At 39.8% G+C, this 25,953-nt stretch overlaps 1 protein-coding gene across 2 annotated transcripts in view; it reads left to right on the top strand.

Moving 5' to 3' along the window:
• Positions 1-24,836, top strand: part of ZC3H12C (zinc finger CCCH-type containing 12C) — a 44,754-nt gene extending 19,918 nt beyond the window's left edge. For both annotated transcript variants that reach the window (XM_074915930.1, XM_074915921.1), the window contains exons 2-6: positions 518-1,284; positions 12,778-12,917; positions 15,708-15,942; positions 16,821-16,927; positions 17,693-24,836. In XM_074915930.1, coding sequence (XP_074772031.1) covers positions 590-1,284; positions 12,778-12,917; positions 15,708-15,942; positions 16,821-16,927; positions 17,693-19,089 — 2,574 coding nt within the window. In that variant the 5' untranslated portion in view covers positions 518-589 and the 3' untranslated portion in view covers positions 19,090-24,836. The remainder of the gene's footprint in view (positions 1-517; positions 1,285-12,777; positions 12,918-15,707; positions 15,943-16,820; positions 16,928-17,692) is intronic.
• The last annotated feature ends 1,117 nt before the right edge of the window (positions 24,837-25,953 follow it).

Raw genomic sequence — 25,953 nt, 5'->3', positions numbered from 1 at the left:
TTATATTTGTCTAGTAAGCCAGATAATCTACTACTAGGCTAATTTCTTTTTTTTTAAAGAAAGTTTAAGGTTTTTAGTTTAAAAAGCTTTTCTAGTGCTTGTATGTTATAGCTGCATTTTTTTTTTTCATTGTTATGACACTGTCTTAAGCTAGAAGAAATAGCTCAATTCCTTTGAATCATGACCAGAATTCTGCCTCTGCCTAACAGTAAACTTGCAGTGTTTGGTTTCCTCTTCTTTCATAAACCCATTTCTAGCAATGTTTAAGTAAAAGCTTTTGATATACTCAGAAAACAGATGATCGGTTGCTTATCTACTTAGCTATGGATGTTCCTTAGGAAAAGTTTTTCCCCAAAAAAGTTTTCCATGTTAAAAAAAAAAATAAATTGTATTTATCTGTTGAGAGAGAATAAATGCAGTTCTAAGGAAGCAGAAAAAAAAAAAAAACAAACCAAAAAAAACCAAACCAAGTAATATGTGTAACCAGTTGCAACATTTTTTTTTTTTCTCTTTTTAGGAATACGGAACACTTTATATTCAGGAATACAAGAAAAACAGCAAAGTGGAGTCAAGTACATGCAGCAGCTTCATGGGCTTGAAGGATCATCTGGGGCATGACTTAGGCCACCTTTATGTGGGGAGCACTGGAACACAAATAAATGCAATTGTACCTTGGTCAATGGTGGAGAAGCCAACTATGGATAAGGTTAATTCTAGGAAAGAAGATGTAGATAAGGAAGCATCTGAAGAGACTTCTGGAAGCTCCAGCTGTGACTCTGAAGAAAGCACAAATTCTGATAATGATTCAGAGAGACTGAATAATTTTGTATCAGAATCACATTTATTGCCTAAGACTCACCGACAGCTGTGCCGATCTCCTTGCTTAGAGCCTCATATACTAAAAAGAAATGAAATCTTGCAAGACTTTAGCATAGAAGAGGCTCAGATAGTACCTAACGAAGTCAAAAAGCCCCCTGATGTGGTGAAAGAATATCAAACCAAACTGGAGTTTGCACTTAAGTTGGGTTACTCTGAAGAGCAGGTTCAACTTGTACTAAATAAACTTGGTACTGATGCTTTAATAAATGATATTTTGGGAGAACTTGTCAAACTTGGGAATAAAACTGAGACTGATCAGACTGTAACTAATGCTAACACTAGTGTAATGCGTGAAGCATCTTCCGTAGAGTCTCAGAGGTCAGAGTCTCCACTGCAGGAGGATGTGACAGAGGATGGTGACAACCTGAGGCCAATAGTTATTGATGGCAGCAATGTTGCAATGAGGTATGTGACCATGAAGCTTTTGCTTTTGTATTTAAATGGAAACAGATGACCTTGTCCTGTTTAAGCACTGATGTTTGGTATGATAACCTTAAACTATGTGCAGATTCTCTCACAAGCATCTTTGTCAACCACACAGTATATCGATCTTGTAATCAGGCTAGAAGTCTGTAAGAATTCAGTGGTTGGTACTCACTGTTAGAACAACCATAGATTAATGCCAGTCTTCCCTTGTAGGCAGCTATAAAATCTCTCCTTCCCACTGCCAGTCTAGTACTTCATTAATTTTTGGTAGGCACCATTGCTACGGGCGATTTCTGTATCCAGTTACATACAGGAAGTTAAAGCAAATGTAAGATTCCTTAAGATTGTAAAATAGTGATTTAGAATTAAGTGGCTTAATGGATACTTCTCCTTGGTAGGCTATTCTATGATAACTGTAAAATTGGTCTTGGTTGTCAGATTTGGAGTTAGTTTTTATTGCCATTAATTCCTGAGATTACTATGCTTTGGACTTTCACTTACATGCCCACAGATAACACATTTATCTACAGCATTCACCCATTCTGACCCCGTCATCTAGGTGCATAGTAAGAATCTTGTCTGTGGGGAGGCAAGAGGTTCATGCTTCATTGGTGATTAGAGGGAGAAGGAAATGGCAGACACATGCTGAGACATGGAGGTTTTTGGCTATCTAAATGATTAAATGATAAATTGATTAGTAACTAATTGGGTAACTCATAAGGTTTAATTGATTTAGAAGGTCAGTTTTAGTCTTCTGATGACTTGTTGTGGTTTTCATTAGCTTAGTAATAAAAGTTCATGCAAGACATTTCTGGGCTAAAGGCCCAAGGTTTTTTTAGCTCCTAATCAAGTCAATTACCTTTAAATGAGGCTTTTAAAACCAAAATTAAATACAACTCTTATTTATGCCAATATGATAGGTTTTGCTTATATAAGTAGATGTGTTAGCCCATAAAGCAAGGATGTTACTTCTTTGTTAACAGGGTATTCCTGTGAGTTCTTTCTACCTGATGTGTCATTCTTAATCTTTCTGTTCAATTCGAGCTGTAAAGGAAGTATGTCCAGTTGAACAAATGCTATTCTGGTACTCAACCAGGAAGTTATCCAGACACTTCTAAAATGGGTTTGGATTGTATTTCACATAAATCCAAACCAGTTGTGTGTTAGCTAGTTAGCACAGCTCAGGCTTCGTGGGTGGACTTAGGGTCAACTTCTCTCACAAACTCCACTGAACACATTCCAGAAGTAGCTCAGGATCAGTCACTTTTCTTTAATGTTTATTCAGCTATTAGCATAAATATTTAGAACCTGCCTTCCTATGCTCAATTTAGTTTCTTGACCACCTACATAAAACAAGCCAAATAGGAATGCATGATATGCATGCTACATGGCCTTAAAACAGATTAAATCTATTAATATAACAGTCTTTCTGTATCCAAGAATCAAATTAACAGGTCTTTACTTGTTTTATACCAAACTTAACCATTCAGTTTGGAAGGGATCTCTGGAGATCTTCTAGTCCAATCCCCTGCACAGAGCAGTGTCAATTCAAGGCCATATCAAGTTGGGTTTCAAATGTCTCCAAGGTTGGAGACTTGACATATTCCCTGGGCCAGTGTTTGAATGCTCTCACTGTAAGAAAGTTTTCTTTGTTTAAAGAACATTTCTTGTGTTCCAGTTTGTGCATGTTGTCCTGTCACTGGACACCAGTGAGAAGTCAGTTTCCATCCTCTTAATTCCCTACCATCAGATATTTATACACACGGATAAGATCCCCTCAGCCGCCTTTTCTCCAGTCCCAGCTCCCTCTACCTCTCCTTGTATGACAGGTGCCTTGGTTAACTTTGTTGTCCTTCACTGGATTCTCTCTAGTTATTGTCCATGTTTGTTTTATACTGGGGAGCCCAGAACTGAAGCCAGCCCTCTAGGTTGCTGAGCAGAGGGGAAGGATCGCCTCCCTCAATGTGCTGGCAACACTTCCTAACACAACTCAGGAGGCTGTTGGCCTTCTGTGCTACAAATGCACATTGTTGGTTCATGGTTGAGCTTGGTGTTCATGAGGACCCCAAGGTCCTTCTCTTCAGAGCTGCTTTCCAGTTGGTTGTCTCCCAGCCTGTACTGATGCCTGGTGTTAATCCTCCCCATGTGCAGGATTGGCATTTCCCTCTGTTGAAATTGCTGAAGAAGTACCTGGTTGGCCCATTTCTCTACCCTGTCAGGGTCCCTCTGAATAGCAGTACACCCGTCTGGTGTACTCCTCCCAGTTATGTGTCCTCTGCAAACCTGCTGAGGGTGCACTCTGTCCCACTATCCAGGTCATTAAGACAGACATTAAGCAGTGCTTGATACAGTATCAATCCCTGGGTATGCCAAAACTGATTCGCCTCCAGCTAGACTTTATGCCACTAATCATAACCCTTTGAGTGTAGAAGTTCAGCCAGATTTCAGTCCACCTCTCTGTCCTCTTACCTTGCCCACACTTCATTAATTTGTCAGTGAGGATGTTATAAAAGACAGTGTCAAAAGCTTTGTTAAAGCCACAATAAACAGCATCCACTGCTCTCCTAATCTACTTGAGCGAGTCATCATCTCACCATAGAAGGCTGAGTTCGGTCAAGCATATTTCTGCTTCACAAATCCACGTTGACTGTTCCAAATTGCCTTCACCCAGTCTACATAATTTGTTAGGAAAGGGCTTCCAGGAGGATTTGCTCCATCACCTTTGCAGGGATCAAGGTGAAGCTGACCAGCCTGTAGATTTGCTCCTTTCTAGTCCTTAGGAACATACCCAATCACCACAACCTTTCAAAGATTACCAAGAATGGCCTCACAATGTCATTAGCCAGCTCTCTCAACACCCTTGAGCAACTTGGGAATGTCCCATCTCAGTGTTCTGTGACCTCCACTGAGGGAGAATCTTGTCCTGTCATCTTTGCCCAACTTCCTGCACATCACAGCGGACCAATCTTGAGCTTGGTGGAGGTGATCCTTGAAAATCAACCAGCTCTCTGGTGCCCCTCTTCTCTCCAGGGTCAGTTCGCATGAGATTCTCCTGAACAGGCCAAAGTCTGCTCTCCTGAAGTCTGGGGTTGTGATCCTGCTTTTTGCCCTGCTCTTTCTTTGCAGGATCCTGAATCCCACCACTCACAGTCACTGCAGCCAAGGCTGCCCCTGACCTTCACATCTCTGACCAGTTCTTCCTTCCCTTGTTGGGTCCTCAATCACCCATGTTAAGAAGTTATCATCAGTGCACTCCAGAAACTTCCTGAATTGCTCATGCCCTGCTGTGTTGGCCAGTCTATTGGCAAAGACATTTCTGCTTTGGTTTTGGTCAGCCAGTTGGCAAAGATGCTTTTGTTCTGCTTGGTCAAGTGGATCCCACTTTTTCCTAGAAATCAGTCTTTGATTATGAAAGTTGGTCCAGTGTTTGTAAAACATGAGTCCCTGTTGCCGGCACCAGCTGTGCAGCCAGTTGTTTACTGGTGGGATCTGTCCTTTCCCCTTCAAGAAAATAGGTAATAGTAAATAAGGACTTTAAATATTTAAAAGGAAAGATTTCAGCTTTTACATGTAAAAGAGCTATGTTCAAAGCAGTGGGGGAGATATAGGAATTTACCTGCAGTTCAGACAATCTTGTTCAGATTTCTGTATCTAAATGTCCAGGGTCCTGTTACGAGTAACTTAACTATAAATTGGCACAGTCTATTTTTTTTTTCTTTCTAATTTGCTTTTCCAAGCTGTGTCAAATGAGTTCACTTTGGAGCTGATAAAGGAAATGTGCCTGTGCCCTAAGCAAGACTGTAAATATTCTTTTGATAGATGTTCTTGGGAGCTCTCTCCTACATTCCCACAGACATGGGTAGCCTCTGATCTATATTCTTACTCCCATGTTGTAATAAATGTACTTGATGGTACCATTTACTATTAGAATTATTCTAGGTAAGAACTGCTAATTTGCCTTTAAAGGATGTATTTGATAGGGGGTGGGGGAGGAAGTTTTGTGGAGAAGGTTTTAGTGAGTGATGTCCAGTAATAGAAGTAGGATGAGACAGCTGTCCTCTTCTGGAAGAATCAAACACTCTATGCTGCCCTGTCTCTCCTTTGTATGACTAATTATGATTGAGGTTTCACAACACTGAGAGGCACAAGAGTGCCTTACTTTCAGCCTTGCTTCTATCTTACTGCCAGGGATGCTTTGCTACCTTCATCTGATCTAGTGACTGTATGGCTGCAAAATTAGTTGATTCAGCTTCCTAATTCAGAGGAAAAAACAAGATCAGAAAGGATTGTTTTTCCATTAGACCTGTAAATGAAACATGATATTTTTGTGGTTGGGAGGTCAGCTAGGTCTGACACAAAGGAAGAAGGATGTGTCTGATTGTTTGACTGGATATTCATATTTGTGTAGCTAGTTGCATCTAGTCATCTGATGGTGAGTGGATTTGTGAGTTCCTTGAGGGCAGCACAGAACAAGGTTTGGGCCAGAATAACTTACTCCAGCCAGCCAGAGCCAGCATGGTCTAGTCTGGTAACTACTCCTGTTCCAGACAAGCTGCTTTAGCAAACTGTAGTTTGTAGTTTCTGCCTTGTGGTAATGCTTGGAAAGCTTTTCTTATACTTTGAGATGGCATTGCTTGTCATTTGTGCCTTAAACTGAAGACAGTTGATCAGATGCATCTCTGTATTTCAAGTGTAAAGCTCCACTATTGACTAAAGAATATGAATTGGTTGAAGGTTTGGGGTTTTTTTGAAAAAGCAAACCCCCTCTTTCAACTGAATAGCAGAAGGGTGACTTTTGCAGGCTGTGACTTGAAGAGTAGCTGTTTAGTTTCTGTGGGATACTTCAAATCTGGTCTCGTTCTTTCATTATTCTAGCTTTCACACACAAAGCCTAACACACACAGTCTTTTGTTAGAACGCTCTTACAGATGAGACCAGTCTTTCTGTATGTATTTGTAAACTTAAAATCAGAGCTGAACAGCAAATTAGATAATCCCCTAGAGCAGCTCTGGAGCTCCTGATAGACACTTGATGGACTAAGGGATAGGACCCAGGATTTAGTCATGCTATACCTGAGCAGTGGCCTGTGTTGACTTTCCAGGGAACCGGAAACAACAACGCAGCTTCATGTGGTGTTTTTTTTTTTTTTCATGTAGATGATGATGTTGTAATGTAAAATCTTCATTTAGAGCTGCAGTCCATGCAGGTAAGAAAGACATTTGTCCACTGATATAAAAATGCACTCAGGACTCTTGCTTGGTCAGCACTTATTTAGTGTAAACTGCACAGCATAGATACCTGAGAGGTAAAGCATCTCAGTCAGTAGTAGTTCTGTATCCCTATGTGATGAGATTTAAACTACCCTAAATTTTCCCTTTACATAAAGGCAAAGGGTAGGTAAAGAATGTGATCTCTGCCCATCCAGCAACAGCAGATTGTCAGCTCTTCATCCCTACATCTGTGTTCTCCATTGTGTTACTGGACCTTCTCTTCACGCATCTCAAACTTCCTCAGCTGAACCTCCGCAGTCTGGAGTGGAGAGGAGAAGGTCCTGTTTCTCCATGAGGCAGCAGAGGCAAGGTTTTGAGGTTCTCTTTGTCTCTTCATTTTAAGACTTCACTACTGAGGTTGAGAGAGAGGAGCACCTTCTGAAGAGAGAAATACACTGCAGCATATTTACACAGTCCTTTTCCTTTGTTTGTCCTTTTCAAGGATAAGGTTGGAATGCTGAAAACTGCCTAAAATTGGTTATTGCCATGATACTTTTCTGTACTGGAATCAAACTCAATCTTTTGCCACCAAGAAGTAAGGAATACGAAACCAGAGTTGTTACAAAGACAGTGGGAAAACTTCAACTATTTTATACATTTGCTTCCATTCCGTATTTGCTAGTTTTCCCTGTCTACCTTGGGTGCCTTCAGGCTTTCTTTGCTAACGAAAAAAAAAAGTTTGAAATTTTATGTAAAGGTATATAAAGCTTCATGTTGAAAACATATAGGCAAAACAGAAGTCTGTTGTGCTTACAGAGAGTGCAACATGAAGATAACATCTCTGTTTAGGCAACCGAGTTTTGTCCCTGTTCAGTAACTGGCCATAGTAAATGGTTTGCTGATATCTTGTCTACAAATAAGTTTTTCCACAACTGCAAATTGTGTCAATGAAAGGATAGTTTGATTGTCTTATCTCTGTCATATGTAGTTTTCATATGGCAATTTAATTGCATATGTATTTTAACAAACTAACTATTTAGCTGCATAGCCTCTTCTCAGATTGTGTGTTGCTGAGCTTGGTAGACGTGACTGTATCTTGGTACCTTGATTCAGATGTTAATTTTTCAGTGGCACTGGCTGTCTAGTTTCTTAGGTTATTTTGAGAAGTAACTTTGAGGAATAGATAAAAATATTTTTCCAACAAGTAATGATCATGTGGATAGAAGCTTGTCACTGGCAGCTTTGAGCATAACTTCTCTTTGCCTGTTTTGACCCCTGACTGCTGAGTGCGTGACTCTTGCTTGGTCAGACACCCGCATGCATGCCTGGCTGGTGACCACATTTGCCATGCTCCCCAGAGTTGGAGCTTCCTTGTGCTGGAAGCCCTACAGACAGAAGATGCTTTGAAAGATGTTCCAGCTTCCAAGGCTTTTTTTCCTTCAAAGACCTCAAAGCATTCAAGTAATTTGTCATGGGGTAATGGAAAAAAACGTTTGGGAACTGTTTCATCTGTTTCGTGTTGGCACCAAAATATATATATAAGGAGCAAATACAGGACTGATAGAAGGCCTGGGTTACTGAGAAATGCTTTGGTACAAATTATTTCTGTAATCAGAAAATTAGCAGAGCTTTAAAAAAATGCCGAGGCTAGTGACAAAACCAGGCTGCCAGGCTAAGGAGTCACTAATATGGTACAGGGTGGAAATTCTTATCTCTCTATGCTATGGACTGAACACAGGTTTTTCTCCTATGACATGATAGAAGAAGAGAGTTTGATAAGTCTGAATTTATCAGGTGGATCTGTGTTTTAGTTTTGTTATTCTTGTTTTTAATCGATATGCTTTTACATGGGAGTACCTTGATGTGTCCAGATTTCAGTTGTATAAAAACCTGTGTGTGTATTGCAACAGACATTATTGTAGACCTCAGCTCTAATGTTTCTTGCCATCAGTGTGTATGTTTTCCTTAGCTTTCAAAATCTGAGAGTTCTGTGTTGGTTTGAATATTGCATTAGAACACACCAGAAGTGTTGCAACTATTCTAAGTAGTCAGTATTTTAGGAGTGTATACCACAACTCTTTTCAAGACAGTCACTTGAAAATCTAATTTGGGGGCTATGAAGGTAACAGAGAACATGAAAATGTTCTCATCAGATGTTTTACCACTTTCTAACTCTCCTAGCCTAGAAAATTTTGATTGATTATTGCTCGGGAAGTGTTATACTACTCTTTCATTTAAAAATAAAACCACAGCTATCAACAGGCTAAATATAAAAGTGGTGATGAAAACAATCATTCATGCATGATATGAAAGAGAAATAGATACTTTGTAAGGAATATACTTTATTTTCCCTCAACTAAGAGTGGTAGATTAAACATAGTCAGCAAGCAGACCCACAGCAGTATACACCAATGTCTCACCCAGGGCTATAGCTGTCATCCTTAATTTCACATAGTTCTAATAATTGGGAAGATGTTTTTTTAAAGACAGTTTCTTGACAAAGAAATACAAGCATTTCTCCTCTTTTTTTCCTTCTGATTAGTTGTCAAAGTCAGAAGAAGCAGCATGATTTCAGTCTTTTCACCATATGATGTATCATAAAGCTGATGAAGCACAAAGATCACAAAAAGGAGAGCATCAAATTTGCATGACAACAAAACAGAATAAAAGAACAAATTTTAATTGCACATCTTTTTCACAGACTTTCTCACTAAATATTTAAATTTCTTGAAATTCGTATCCACTCAGATACCAGCTTAGGCTGTGTCTGAAAAGGAGTGGAAAAAAACGTGAAGATTTATATGAGCTATAAATCCACTTACTCAGCAATGCAGAAAAGCTAGCATGTATTGTAATGCATTTCCCATTACTGTTTTGTAGCGTTTATTTAAAATTTATGTTCTGGATGAAAGAATTTTAATAGTCTGTGTTAGGCAAGAGAAAACTAAGGAGCTGAAGTGCCTGGTCCTCCCCCTGCCTTTAAAAGCGTGGCTTGAATTCCAACCTGATGGAAAGCAATAGGCAAGAATGTCCATTTCTTTCAGAAAGGCCAGGATTTCATTCCAGAAATGATCTCTCAGGCTTATGGGAAGAAACATACTGTTACTAAAACATAGTCTAACAAAATGCTTGTTCGCTGTCAGGAGTGAAAAGTAGTTTTATCCATTTGAAACCATGAAGATTGTTTAGAGTAATAACAGTACAGTGATTCCACTGGAATTTAGTAGCTGGAACAAGCCCTTCCTGACTGTTTTAAAATGGATTGCAACATGGTTATGGTTGCACATGACCTGCTGATAGCATGAACAGTAACTTCTTGTATCAGGCTTTGTAAAGGAGGCTTTATGGCTGCCCACTGGGTATTGAATGAGCACCATGTGCCCTGATATTGTGTTGCAGAGAGATGTAATTAGACTTGCCATGGCTGGAAATACTATTGGCCATTCTTTCTATGCGTGTGTGCATGTGCATTATAAATGTGACATATCTGAGTGTGGTTTAGTTTCTCATTCCTGGAAAGATTTGAAATACATGAAGATGCTACTCTTTCAGCCAAACAAGCACAGGAATAGTGGTATAGTTAAAACAAAGCCTAGAAAAAATAGTGCTATATCTTTTATTATTACAGTGTTATTACTGTGTAATACTGTATTACATGATATTGTCATACAAACCAGGGAATGTATTATTGCAGAAGCCTATAACCATAGCTAAATAGGATGAGATACCTAGATGTCTTGCTTCTGTTCTTAGTGTAGCCCTACAGGCACAGAAGATGGACTTAAAGTATCCTTGGAGTACCCTGTGCCAGTTAAAATCTACAAATGTATATGATTATGTTTCGAGATCCTCACTCCAGCATCATTAAAGAGGAAGTAGTACAGTTCCTTATTTAAATACAGATAATGGCAGTGAGCTATTTTTTCCCTCTTCCCCCCCTCCTTATTTTTTGTTTGGGGCCTGTGACCTTCAACACAGCCTCTGTTGAGGATGATGCTTTGTGAGAGGTGTTAGCCATGACTACTTCTCTCTGGACACCTAGACACAGGTGAACGTGTACACCACCACCATCACAGGCTTCTGGAATCTGAACACTGTTTCAAAATTTTTCTCACTTTTACTGTGGCACTTCATCCATTGCACAATTACCCAAGCTCCCTCAAAGCATCAAGGAACATACAGCAGTGCTGTGTTTTAGAAAGCTGGAAACACTAAGTACTTCAGAATGGTCCTACTAAAAAAAAAAGTTTGTCATTTTTGGTGTTTTTATTTACCTCAAAACATGCAAGCAGGAGGAACTTTTAGGATCCCTGATGCTATCCATCATCGTATTGTCCCCTTCACAAATCACTCCATGGTGGAAGAATTGTCTTACCTTTCTGGTAAGCAGATTGTGGCATACCTGCTATTATGCAACAAGCCAGCCAAGTGAAAGGTAACGGCTTGCTGCCATGCCCCTGTGTTTCTTCTGCTACATAGAGCTGTGGGGTTGGGAGAGACCTCACAAAACTTGCTCATCTCTTCCTGTGCCTGGAGAACCCAGGCTGGCCCCAGAGGAGCTGTCTGACTTGTTTTGCGAAGTGTCTGGTGAGGACACTGCCCAAAATCCATGGGCAGACTGTCCCACTGATCAGTTAGAAAGCTTTTTCTAATGTACTGTTTAACTGTTCTTTACGCTAGTTAAGGACTTTTCTGTCCTTACCCAGTGGGACTATGGTGGGTTGGCTGTGGTTCCCACCACTAGCAGAACAGGGGAGAAAACAGAAAGAACAGGAGCAAGAAAACTTGTGGGTCAAAATAATGACAGGGAAGTCACTCACCAAGTACTATTGCATAACAGACTCAGCTTGGGGAGTTTAGTTTAATTTATAGCCAGTTAACATAAATATTTAGTTACTGATTCAGGTATTGGGAAACAAAAAAGACATTAAAATACTTAGGGGGAAAGACATCTCTCCTTTTCCCAGGCTTGCTTCACTCCAAACACCTGTCCTCTCCACTTTCTTATCACAGTCTCACTCCAAGACACCTCTCCTATGCCTTGTCCTGGCTGCAGGTGACATTCAGTGCCTTCAGAGAGGCAGCGAGGGGTGCAGGGGGTTGGAATCAGGACAGCGCAGTTTTTCTCTGCTGCTCCTTCCTTCTTGTAATTTTCCTGTTCCCCACAGACTTCAAGTCCCTCTGGGGGGAACCTGCTCCTCATGAAGCACCTCCTCCTCCTCTAGCCCTGATGTTCCCTCATTCTCTTCACCTCCACTGTGGAGCTGGGTACCAAAACTTTTCCATGGACACTCAGTGATTGCTGTTTTCTATTTTAATTGCCTTCTGTATAGTAAAGATTGTTTTGTTCATCCACAGGCTGTCTTTTTTCTCAAGATTAACTAAATGTACTTCCTTCAGCCTTTCCCCATAAGTCTTGGTTCACTTTCTTTTGGATTCTTTCCAGTTCGTCTGAGTCTTCTGTAATATGTTGTGCCTGAAACTGGATGTAGAAGTTGGCTGTGGACTCTTTTGCCTTTAGAAAATGACATAATTGCGTCTTTTGCCTTACCTCAGACAGTTATTGCACAACAGATGCACCTCTTTTGTTTTGCTTCTGTCTGATCGGTTTCTGCTTAACTGTCTCACCACGGCTTTTTTAATATACAATTAATTTCTTCTGAAGTGCAGTATTAAGCAAATTCTTTGTTTTGTCATGTTGATTTTGGACAGTCTCTCCAGTTTTTTCTAACCTGTCCTGCAGAGTGCCTGCCATCCACTTGGGCGTGGAGACCACCTACTCTATCTTTCCCTGTCCAGATGGGACCTCGGAGTTTCTTCAGCAGGGATCTGCTGTCTCTTCTCCTGCCGCCATGCACACTGGCACTCAGTACTCATCTGCTGGCATCTCCTGAACACATTGCACTCTTTCATGTTGGTATTTCAGGCCTCCTGCTTTCCCCCATCAAGTCTCCGTGGTGCCTGTTATACTGTGTACTTTTGGATGGGCTATGGGGATTTTTAATACTCCCTACTTATATTTTTCCTTACTTGTCAAATCTCTGTGTAGATGATGAATACTAAATCTACCAGAAGTTTTTCTCTCCCACACCGTTCTGGAAGTGGTGGCGATATTTGGGCAAGGCTCAGACTGACTCCCAGCTGCCTTTAGAAACCATGGAGCAAGTGAAGAGCGTGGCTTTGAGATCTGTGCTTCGCTGTGCTCTGTTTACAGTCACAGAAAAGCAAAATCATATAATAAGGGATTTTTAATGTGTTTCAGCCATGGAAACAAAGAAGTATTTTCCTGTCGAGGAATCAAATTGGCAGTAGACTGGTTTTTGGAAAGAGGCCACAAGGATGTTACTGTGTTTGTGCCGGCATGGAGGAAAGAACAGTCAAGACCTGATGCTCTTATCACGGGTAAGTTCTGTTCCACCTTCACTGGTTGGTTTGATGCTTTGCACAGCATGCTACTGCTCAAATGAACAAATCATTAGAAATGAAAGACTATAATAGAAAGTATCTTTGGTGCAGTTAACTTCATTGTGATCTTTGGAAGGAAAAAGACAAGCAAGGCTGTTCCCACGTCCTCCTGTTCTGCTTGCCTGATAGATTTTCCATTAACGTTGCTGCTTATTTCTTGAAGAATGTAATTGCCATTTTTAAAATCTGTTACACCCATGTAGCATTGGCAGCAAAGAGGTTTGTAGTTCATGATTCGCTGGGTGATCTAGTAGTGAGCAGATTCTGCCAGGCTGGCCTGTCTGCCAGTCACCTGCTGTGAGTCACTGCCCATGCTTGGGGTATGGGAATTATCCTGACAGAAAGGGAATGGTTCCCCTTTTCATCATTATTATTAGCAAGTGAGACACCTTTTGAAAATTTTAATTCTGAACATTTTTATCTAGAAAAAAAATGGTGTGGAGGTATTTATTTCTTGATCAGATTAATTGATTCTGTATGAAGGCTGGAGAGCCATCCTCCTTCTGCCCTGAAGGTGAAGCAGAGGAGAATTTGGGGTAAAAAAACCCTGTAGAATTTAGATGGGAGGGGGAATTAGGGTTTTAGGGGTTGTTGGGGTTTTTCTAAACATGGCTACCTTTAAAGGGAGGGAAAACTTTTGAGAGCAGTAGCTATGGCTTCTAATAGAGTATGGAAGCATGTTTTGATTACCGTGTGCATTTTCAAATATCTGGAAAGATCTTCACAGCATTTCATTTGCTTAATTGCTACTGGAATACATCATGTTGATGCAAGAAAATGTTTGGAAAGCTGCTGTTCTCCCCTCATCACAGGCAGCATGGAGCCTTTCTCCTGAAGCCTTTCTCTTTCACTGTACTAGTGTTTGATGTGTGAGAAGACCATTGGCTAAGTAATAAAGATTTGGCTATTTAGAAATAAATTGTGACATCTGCTAGAGCTGTGGATAAGGCTAGAAGCCCCAAAGGAGTTTCAAGAAAGTAGCAAGACTTAGAATTGACCAGTTGTCTATCAATGAAAAATCAGTTTGCTATGTGTCATCACGGACCCTGAAAATAGGAAGAAGATCAAAGCAGCTTATTGTATCTTCTGTAAAACAGGTTCTTCAGTTTTCTTATTAGGATGTAGGGAACCTGTTTGCTACCAGTCTTGTGAAATACATTTGTGCTGACACTCTGTTTCCAGAGATATACATCTGAAATATGTGGCCACTTGAAATTTTGAAAAAGTCTTAGATGACTAACATGAAGATGGTCCTAGACTGCTGATATTCATAAGAAGCTTCTTGGACTAAACAACAGCTGTATCTTTCTTTTTATTACTTATTAATCGTCACATGGCAGACACTTTTTATTATTTCTTAGTGGGGGAAAAAGATCACCTTCCATCACACTCTTATTCATCATTTTCCACATGGCAAGGGGGGATTACAAAAAGATTGGGTTTAATTTAAAATCTTGTGCACATTCTACTCAGTGGATAAATGCTTTTATCAAATATATTGCTTATATGTTATATTAATGCATGTTTCTTCTTGTTGAAGCCTTTTTCTTTTTCTTTTCTTAGATGGAACATGTCCCCTGTCAAGTTTCTTGTGCTACAAAACAGTTGAGTTATTTGAGATCTCAACTGTTACTAGGAGGCATGACTCATATTTACTTCACAAGCATCTTCTGCCATTTTAGATGTTGCCTAGCTTTTTTGTTTATTTTTCTTTCATAGCTTGTCTGTTCTGAGGAGTTTGACAGCTAGGAGAATCAACGCAAGGGGTATGTGCCCCAGTGCTGGGTACAACCCACTTTGTAGTCTGAACCCATCTTGTAAAGCTCCTTGGGATCTCCAGGTTCCCCACAGAGAAAGAGAAAATGCTTTTGGATAGGTGATTGACAGACTGTGTAGGACAAGAAGGAATTAAAAATGCTAAACATGCTTGTTTAGCGGGATTAAAGAGAAATCTGTTTGGATTTGATAAGACTTTATATATAAATTTGTAAACCCTTCATGGAAAGATACATTCTGAACTACTACCAGAGGTAAAAAAACCAAAACCAACAACCACATTTGCTGGGGGTTACAAGAGGATATCAGAGGTCCTTTTAGGGGATGCTGTTAATGTTTGTGAAGAGTCTTGAGTGTTTGTACAGAACATTGTTTTTTTTAGTCCTGAATACTAGTAGCAAACCTTTCTCTTGATAGGCAGAGACTTCAATGAGACAGACCCATTAACATGAGCCTACTGGATTTATTTCAAAACATGTTTCTTGCTGGGTATCACAAAGATGGAAGATGTTGGACTTTTCCAAGGGGTTCAGTTATGGGAAACCCTTGGCTGTACTTGGGTGTAGCCCTCCTATTCACTGAAATGTTCAGCAGTGCTTAAAACCACCCCTTCAACCATAGGAGTTTTTCCCAATCATTTTGATAAGTACTGTTTCTTTAGAGCCACAGAAACATGAACAAGGTTCCCTGTGTTAGTCTTAGAGAAATGGAAAGGAGCAGGAGGTTTTGATTTGTTTGTGGGTTTTTTTGAAAGTATTGCCAGTTGACTGCTGACTGTAATTTCAGGTATCATATATCAGACACATTCTGCTGGACTATAACCATTTAAGACATGTTTAGTCCTAAGCACTTGGGTTTCCTTCCTCAAATCTACTGTCTTTGGAGATCAGGTAAACGTCTTTTTCTTTTCTTTCTTTTTCCTTTTAAACTTTTGATTCTTATTCCTTGTAGATCAAGAAATCTTGCGTAAATTAGAAAAGGAGAAGATTCTTGTGTTCACACCATCCCGCCGAGTGCAAGGGAGAAGGGTGGTCTGCTATGACGACCGATTTATAGTGAAATTGGCCTTTGAGTCAGACGGCATCATTGTTTCTAATGATAACTACAGGGATCTAGCTAATGAAAAGCCTGAATGGAAGAAGTTCATAGATGAACGCTTGCTGATGTATTCATTTGTTAATGACAAGTAAGTCATTCTATCTTTATACATGCCACTAAAATAATTGAGGAAAGGACAGTTTGAAGACCTGTATGAATTTCTTACCTTACACCCAAATCATTAGGTACATGTAGGAAAACAGGAAGAATAGTCAATCATAAATTTGGTCTTCTGATTAAAAGTACTTGAAATGTGCTTTTTGCTAGAGCTTTTTTATAATAATCGCTTTATATCTTTTTATGCTGTTTTTTCCTTTTTTGGTATATGCCAATGTATATTTGATGTACACTATGGTATAATATTCCAATTCTCCTGATATACCAAGCCAGCATTTTTGAGTGCCTGTGGTTAGGCTCCTAAATCCTAGAGTCATAGAAAAACCCATGTTGAAATGAACCTTAGGAGGTCTCTAGTTCACCTGTCTGCTTAGATCCAGCTATGGTATCTTCATACCCCAGCATATGGATCAACTGCAGTTAGTGCTGGTGGGCAGGCAGGCTCTTGTATTTGAGTGCCTAAATACTGATGCAAGAGTCCTAGGCAATCAGCATGGTTTTGCAAAGTTAGTTGTGGCATTTTAATAAATCACTGCCTGTACTGCTGCTCTTACTTTGATTTAGGAATGGTCTGTGTGCAGCCCTGCTTTGCCACAGAGCAGTCAGCTGAGCTAGACTAAAGGTGTCTGAAGCAGACTAGGGATGTCCACACAGTCTATTTCTATGACTCATCTCTTGGGCAGCACCTGCAGCTGAAAAGTGGCCTTTCAAAACAGCTCTCAAAGTACCCAGGCTTAAAAGTGTCAGCTTGGCAGGTTATGATGGATACAGTCACAAGGTTCTTGGTCATTACACGAGGAATATGAAAAGTCTTGTTTGCTTCTCTAATACTTCCTTTTTTCTTTATAGATTTATGCCTCCTGATGATCCTCTTGGCCGCCATGGTCCAAGTCTGGACAATTTTCTTAGAAAGAAGCCGATTGTTCCAGAACATAAGAAGCAACCATGTCCATATGGTAATTTGATTTAACTTGACAGTTTTCTGTACTGCTGGGTCTGGGCACCAAACTTCTGCTTTATTTTACACTGCCAAAAATAAAAGCTTTTTAAAAGAGGTTTTTACATTGTTGTCTTAGCCTAGCAGGGGTTGACATGCTGAGCTGATGGTGGACACTGAAGTGATTTTTTTCATGTGCTAGTTAGAGAACATTTCTATCTGCTAGTTGAACTAAAAGAACAACTTTATTAATCATTCATGGGAATAGATCCAAAACAGCACCTAAATTCTGCAGGCTCCAGAAAGCCATTTTCTAATGTTATTTGGTCATAAGACATCTAAGTTTTCTTCCAGAAAATTGAGCTATCTGAAGTTTAACTACTGAGCATCCCTACAGGCACACCACCATCTTGACTGAGCTGAACCCTGCTGGTCTTATGACTCTGTGGGACTTTTCCTGTTAAGTTTTCTGTCTGTATATCTACTTGGCCCAATACAGCATGTGTGTACAGACACACTGATGCTGTCATGTTCAGCTCAAAATGTGGTTGGTAACATTGGTGTGCATTCCTAGACTGCTAGGTGCAGCACACTGCCACTGCCCTTTTTTCCCCACAGTACAAGAGAGGACATCTTAGATCTCACCCTGTGTCACACAAAACCATTTGCAAGATCTTTCAAATCATTGGTAAAACTTTAAATGGGGGGCATTTCCATTGTTTGATGATGAAATCCTTTTTTTTTTCTTTTTTTTTTTTTAATCTGATTATGTTTGTATTAACAGGGAAGAAATGTACCTATGGACACAAATGCAAATACTATCATCCAGAAAGAGGAAATCAGCCTCAGCGATCTGTAGCTGATGAACTTCGTGCCATGTCTAGAAGCACAGCTGCCAAAACTACAAGTGAAGGAGGACTGGTAAAAAGCAATAGCGTTCCCTGTAGCACTAAAAATGATGGCACTTCTGAGCTGAAGCGTGCTGCTCCAAAGAGGCAATCAGACCCTAGTATAAGGACTCAAGTCTATCAGGACTTGGAGGAAAAGCTTCCCACCAAAAACAAATTGGAAACCAGGTCTGTACCTTCTTTAGTTAGTATACCAAGTTCCTCTGCTGCAAAACCCCAAAGTACTGCACCTTTAACTAACGGCCTTCCATCCGGAGTTCACTTCCCACCTCAGGATCAAAGACCACAGGGACAGTATCCTACAGTGATGATGGCAACCAAAAATCACGGAACGCCAATGCCTTATGACCAGTATCCAAAATGTGAGTCTCCTGTGGATGTAGGGTATTACTCTATGCTGAGTGCATATTCAAATCTAAGTATATCTGGTCCACGTAGTCCTGAAAGGCGCTTCTCCTTGGACACAGATTATAGGATCAGCTCTGTAGCTTCTGACTGTAGCAGTGAAGGGAGCGTTAGCTGTGGCAGTAGTGATTCCTACGTGGGTTACAGCGATCGCTCTTACATGAGTTCACCTGACCCACAGCTAGAGGAGAACTTGAAGTGCCAACATATGCACCCCCATGGCCGCCTTAACACTCAGCCCTTCCTACAGAGCTACCACGAGCCTCTCACACGAGTGCAAAGCTATAGTCACGAAGAACCAAAGCATCACCACAAACCTCCAATTCCATACATGGCTGTGCATCTCCAGCATCCAGCAGTCGGTGCTCGTTCTAGTTGTCCAAACGACTACTCTACATCTCAGAGTTCGTCACATTCAAAGACCATGCATCTGGGGAGAGCCCTCGTGTCCACGAGAATAGACAGCGTTTCAGACTCGCGTTTATACGATAATTCTCCATTAAGACACAGAAAGCCTTATTCTGGCCAAGATGGGCTTGGAAGTTGGGATAGGCAGAGTTACGGGATGGATGCATACGGCTACCGCCAGACCTACTCCTTGCCAAGTAACCCCACACAGCCATGTTATGAGCAGTTTGCCTTCCAAAGCTTAGCTGAACAGCAGGACCAGACCTGGCGTGTACCTTACTGTGGAGTCCCTCAAGACCTTCCAAGGCACCAAGACACCCGGGAGAAGGTTTACATTAACCTCTGCAACATCTTCCCCCCCGATCTTGTGAGGATCGTTATGAAGAAGCACCCTCACGTGACGGACGCTCAGCAGCTCGCTGCAGCCATCTTAGTGGAAAAATCTCAGCTAGGTTATTGAGAGATGATGCATCTTTGTGGTGTCTAGTAGTTTTCAGCTCAGCTCTGATGCTGAGGGAGGTTTGCTACAATAGCATTTGGGATCTCCTTCTCAGCAAGGAGGTTATATAGTAATCCGTTTATGTGAAATACTGTATCCTGGAGTCTGTATGTATAGCCCCATGCATTGGAAGTACCAGATATGTTTTGTGTTCTAGTTTAAAAATTTTTAAATGGCTATTTTAACAGCTGGAGAATGTTCCACTTTAAAATAATATATATATATATATAAAAAAAAAAAAAATCAGTGGTCTCTGGTTATAATCTTTGGTGCATCAGGGGTTTATATGCAGCACTTTCTATCCTTATTACATGTTGGGATTTTTGGTTTTGTTTTTTAACTTGCTGGATGTTTGTCCTAGAGCTGCATGGTATTAAAACAACCTGCAGAAAAAGGATTTTGCTACTTCTGGCAGACAATTTTCAAGCCAAGTTTTTTAACTTTTTACAACACCATAAGTATGTATGTATGTTTGTTTGTTTTGTGAGCTTGTTTTGTGCTATAATCATCTATTTATAGGAAGCAAAGATTTACTACGGCACTGACTTCATTTTTTTTAAACAAATCATTGTTACCAGTTAACAGTGAAATGGGTAACAATATATTGGTAATTTATAGTATGGCACTTTTCATTGCTTTCTTTGTTTTGTTTAAATAGTTACATGCTTTGTTGATGCAGTTGATTAGTAAGATCAGATGCAATCAGAGGAGGGGAAAAAAATTTTTTTTTTTTAAACTAATTTATGGATAAGGTAAAAGCCTTATTGCCTGATTTTCAAAGGTGCTGAGAATTTGCAGCTGCCTTTGAACTAACAGAAGCTGCAAACTATCAGAACCTTCTCCCCAAACCAGGCCACCCTGTTTCAGTTCCCATCTGTTGTTACCCAGCTCTGTGTATTTCTGGTCACTAGAAGGGGGCCTGAAATCATAGGGTCCCATTTAGTTGTTTTATGTGTTTTTTCTTTGTATTGCTGCACAAGTGTACTGGATAAAATAAGCTTTTCATAAAATATTTACCTGTTTTTAAATGAATTTAATTATTTCAATGCAAATTTTGTATTTAAGATACTGTTTGATTTTTCTTGCTATTTATCAAGGCTGGCCTGAAAAGGTTTTGTGTGTTGAGGATATGCAACATTTATTAACTGCACTATGGTAATGATATTGTAGTTCAAAATAATAACTTAAACTTTTTTTTCCTTTCCTGTTTCAGTTGGGGAGGGGAGGGTTGCGGGGAGAGAAGATACCGTATGTGTTTCTGAAATTAGTTTTTGGCCTGTTGCATCGTGTAGGCCTGATTCTTGCCACAAATAGTGTAGTGTTAGAAACAGACAAACCAAGTCTGTTTTAGTATTAGTAAGGGATATTTCTGGTTTTAAGTCATGGGTTTTACTACACCTCATAAGCTTTTTTATATATATAATAGAAATAGATTTTGCAATTGATGTCAGATGTACTTATGTGACTGCCCACAGTTTTAGGTTTCCATCCATTGTAACAATGTTCAGTGTTTAAAAAAAAAAAAAAAAATCATTAGTTTACACTATTACTGCTGATAATTTTGGTACACTTGCTGGAATTTAAAGTAAGGCCCTGAAGAACCAGAAAGTACCTTTTACTGTTGATACAAATTGTATCTTTTTAACTGAGAAGTATTTTGATTTGTAGATTTAGTAGAGACACAAATGTATAACTATAACTAGTCTTTTGGGCAACATTTTATCCCTTATTTAAAAATTAGAGATTTCAGAAATAGAATAGACTTAGACAAGTAAAAGTAGATATTTATTTAGGTGTCTGTCTCAATTTCACATATTAAAAAGAAAAAAGAAACTATTGGCATCTTCTTCCTTCTAAAATCTTTGTAGTGGGAACTCACTAAAATAAAGGTAAAATGCTGCCTGAAAATGATGTCCAAGCACCTTTGAATACGAAGACGTTTTCTCTACTTGTGTGACACTGTGTGTTGCAGTAAGTAGGATTTGGGTATACAGTAAATGCTTCTAAAGAGCATTGTGCTTATAGACATATCCAATAATCTGAACCATGTTCAGCAAACCAATTCAGGACATAGTGCTCATGCAGCTTCCACTGCTGATGTGCTGCAGGATCTGCCGTCGCCTGTCCCTGCGGCGATACCAGAGGGGCTCTACACCATCTGTCCTGCATCTGTTTAGGGAGAGGACCTCTTCACCTGTGGCAACAGTTTTTCCCTGGATTTGGTTGGTCGCCATCCGTAGAGCATGTTTTAATGTAGGGATTGATGCAGCGCTGATGCTGAGGTGTGGACTGGGAGATGGGTCTCATCTTAGTTGTACACTAAGATTTTTTTAAATTGAATTACACTTAAGTACTACACCATAGTGTAGATGCAGCTGTTTTAATAATGTAATTATTATATTTGTGTTTTTAATGGGTTTCTACATTTATTTTTTATGTAGGAATTTACTTCTGCCAAAAGTTGAATTCCTTTAAGCATGAACAGAAATGTATATGTAATAGAGGTGTTTCATCTTTTTCCCTATCACATGAGCATCAGAATGCTTCCTACCTTGTACCTGTAGCAGTCTGGCCTAGAGTATTGGATCAGCAGGCTTAATTAACCACATTGTTAAAATTGTGTGAGGAGACACATGAGACTGTGCTCTAGCACCCAGCCCTGGGTTATCAGTATTGATTGCCTCCACGTATGTTTAATGCAGTATTGAATCCCTGAAAGTGTGTTGATTGCTAGGGAATTCTTGTAATAGGTTCTGTGCTTTGCACTCAAGCACTGAAAATGCTTTAAAAGTATAAGAATAGGAGTAATATGGTGGTTTTTAATGTTGTGCAATGATGTGCTAGTTCCTCTTAGACTCTCTTATGTTGAGTAAAGTAATATTGGCCTTGATATTTCCTTTGGGTTTGCTGTGATAATAAAGAAAATGAGGAGTTGCATGTGAACTCCTCCACAATGAAGAGATCAGTCTGTATATTTAACAGTCTATTTAGAGAGGACACCACCAATAAACATAAATGCAGTGATACTGATCAAATGCTACCTTTGCCAGTGTAATTGTGTTGATGCAAATAACTGAACTGTAACATCCTGTATTACTTAAACAGTAAAGATAGTTCAGTGATACTGTCTTTGCCCCAGCTGTATGCTAAAATTGCAGTGAAGGATTAAGTGCCTTCAAATTAGGCCTGTCCCACCACTAAGAGGGCAACACTTTCCCTTGTCTTCAGTACTTGAGAGTTGTTTTGATACTTAGCAGAAACTTCATATTTTTAGGTACAATCCCAAGCTATTATAGCTGCATCAGTAATGGTAATAGATACACAGTCTTTTGAATGCACGTTTACATTCGGCATCTGCCCACAACTGTTTTGTATACAATGTGTTGCCAGTATTTAGAGTTTTTAATGATGTCCCATGGACACCTAATTTGGAGCTAAATATGCCCAGTCTATTAATCACTTTGCTGTCTTTTTTTTTTAAAAAAAAAAAAATGTATGTGTGTGTGCATATATATGTGTATATACACACTCACATATACTTGGCAAGTGGGTTTAAGGCTACTGCTAATAGTCTGAGGTAAGATCATATCTTTTCAGATGTCCTATTTCCTTTGGTATGTCTGAATTGTATCTTGGTCCTTCACTGCAAAATAGCTCTGGGGAGAGCCAAAAGCCTGATGTGTTCATGTGACACCCCAAAAATAAGGGGTGCCAGGCTGGTGAAGCCCTTGAAGAGGACTTTTGCAGCCTTGGAATATGTGGACTGTTGTTGAGCTATTGATGGTCATCTGCTGTGAAAGAGCTAGTGGTGAACACTTTTCCAAAAATATCAAAGCAATCAGTGTAAGCCAGAGTACCTCACTTGGAACGGAAAGACAGAGGTGTTTGCCCCAGCAAGGTGAGCACCAGAGAACTAAATGCCTTGGCTGAGAGATACCGCAGCATCTTGCCACAGTAAGAGACTACCAAAACATTTATCAGTTTTATCCGTTGATGGTTTGACCAAGGTATTTTCACGTGTAAAGCTTGAAAAATGAGACACAATGCTTTCATACTCTCTGGAGCATTCATAAAAATACCCAACTGACTTTTCATTGCTACTGAAAATATAAAATACTGTGCAATTAAAGAGACCATTTTTTAAAAATAAAAATAATTTAGAAATTATTTATTTTGATTTACAGTGTGACTTGCTAATTTATTCCTTGCATTATAAGGCCGTGGTGGAGTGCTGTTTATATTTTTTATTTATCATAGGAACCAAAACTGCTGAGAAGGAAAAACAACAGATTTAAACTTAATACAAAACTCTATGGCCTTGTTTTGTTTTTTATAAAAGGGTTGAGATTTTATAAATGTTAATTCATGTGTTTTATATACTTTGTAAATTTCAGAGTTCAAGAATTTTGTTCAAATTAAATATGTATGTGCACATCATTTAGACTAACCTTGTAACTAATCCTAAAATCATCTGTGTTAAGTGATTGTTCCAGCTAACCTTTTGCTAAGGAACGTGAGAGATGTTCAGACTTCATCTTTAGATGTTATAGACATTTCATATATCTTAAGGTTTCATCAGAAACTGGTGATCTCTTTACCTAATCCCATGTGGAAGGTCTGTTTGCATGTGAATCATCCTACTGTATGCTGGCTTTTCCTTGCAGTGCATTACAAGGTAATAACGCTGGTACATGTGAAGGATGTGGTAGATGTTTATAAAGACACTATCAAATACAGCGTGTTGTTCATAGTTATGAGTAGGCTTTAAATAACTTTCCAGCTTCCATTTTCAGGTCTTAAAAGAGTTGTCATAACTTGTGCTTGAACTATTTATTACTCTGTCTACCCTTTAATCTAAATGATGGCAATAGTTTTCGTCCCCTCTCTTAGACTTAACGGCTGTTGGAGGGCCCAGTCTCCTGAACACTTACATGTCTGCCTGGCTTCAGAACAAGTACTTGCATGGTCCAATTTTAGTAGCATTAGAGAAAAACCTGACTAAACTGCTGTGTGTGTAAGTGTGGGAGGGCTGGGGACTTGAGGAGCAAGGCTGAGGAACCACCTGCTCCCAAGAAGAGGTGAGATCTCACTGATGCTGACAGGTCATTTGGCCAGGATTGCACTTTGTGGTCGTTGGAAACACCCACAAACCAAAGCCACTTTGAGGTTTAAGCACATCCATCCTCTATGTTTCAAAGATGTAACAATCTACTCTTCACCTTGTAAGACAAAACCTCTCTGCTTTTTATAGAACAAATTTTTTTTTTGTCTCAAATGAAGTCTAATTTACCACATTAGGTTGGCTGGTTGCTTACTTCTTATTTATCTGAATGACATTCTTAATGAAACTGATATTTAGAAACTGTTTTACCAGCATATTACAGAACATCCTGCAAGGAAGCAGAAATACAGATACAGCAGCAATAATTGTGTTTTGTAGTTCTTTTTGCCTAATTATCTCTGTACATGTGTTGAGTAGGTGAGATTTAAATACTGTCCCGAAGTCCTCTCCAGCAAAAAAAAAAAAAGTTTAAAACGATGTTTGGACTGCTTGATAAAGCAATTGTCAAACTGGCTCTTTGTTCCTTCACTGGTTGTTCTGTATTATTTCTGTGATGTGACTATTCACATCTTAAAACCACCTTCTGAACCATACAAAAAAACATGTACATGGATTCTGCTTTTAGAGAAAAAAAAATAAAGATTCATTTTCCTCATTGATGGGCTGTTTTTTTAATTAAAAAAGTAATCTCAAGAGCAGGTAGCAGTGCATTAGAGAGAGCTTTGTTTTCCTTCCTGCACAACAAAACTGCTTGCTTTAATTTACTCAGTGTTTCAAGCATATAAATGATTACATTTTTAATGTAATAGTTCATATTTAATAGGCTGTTTCCCATCATTTTGCTGACTAAGAAAACTAAAACTCTGGGGTTAAGTAGCCACATGGGTCATTTAGTAGCAAATTTGGATTTAGACATTGTGCTAGGGGACCCAGTCTCCTTTCGAGTACTGATACACATCTATTCAGCTTTTGTTGTATAATTACTAGCCACCTTCCTCAGAATGTTGTGGGGTAAGTAGAGTAGAACCAGAATTTAGAATAATTGTTTGATGAATGCAAAGATACAGCAGAAGATGCAGTGAGCTGTGATAAAATGACTATTCAAAATGCAGGGAGCCATTGAATTGTATTTTTGCCAAATTGTATTGCCTGGCTAGGGCCGCCATGCCAAACTTGCCGGGACCCCTTTTCCTTCCCTCTCCAGCCCAAAGTGCTGGTGCAGGAGCAGCCTGCCAGCCCTGTTAGGGGGAGCAAAGCAGGGTGACAGGAATGCAGATGGAATGAGCCGTTGGCCTAAAAAAAAAGAAACATAGTGTTGCCCTTCATCAGTTGTGACCGCTGGTAATTTGCTTAATGCAAATGTTTTGCACAGCTGTGAACATCTGCTGTTTCACTGTATCAGCCTGAGCATATCATATGACTGCGCCTCCTTTCAGGGCAAACAGAGGCACTGGAGTGAAACGCAAAGTCCCTTCCCAGCAGCTGAGTGGAAATGCCACAAGTGAGGTACCTCAGGGGATGCTGATCTCAAAACTCATGATGGTGTGCGTGAACCATGACTGATCACAGTGGCAGTGGAGCAGAGAAGTGATGGGAAGCAGTGTTCGTGTAATGCGAGGGACAGGAAGCGCTTCCCCGGCTTGGGGCGAGGTGCTCCCATCCCAGGAAATACCTCTGCGGCCTGCACCACTGCTGGTAAGCTGCTTGGCTTCAGGGGGTGGTTCCTTTGCAAGCTCTGGCATGAGGCTTCTTGGTCTCTAGCA

This window comes from Athene noctua, chromosome 1, assembly GCF_965140245.1.
Source record: "Athene noctua chromosome 1, bAthNoc1.hap1.1, whole genome shotgun sequence".
Taxonomy (NCBI): Eukaryota; Metazoa; Chordata; class Aves; order Strigiformes; family Strigidae; genus Athene; species Athene noctua.
This window is presented reverse-complemented; position numbering and strand designations above follow the sequence as displayed.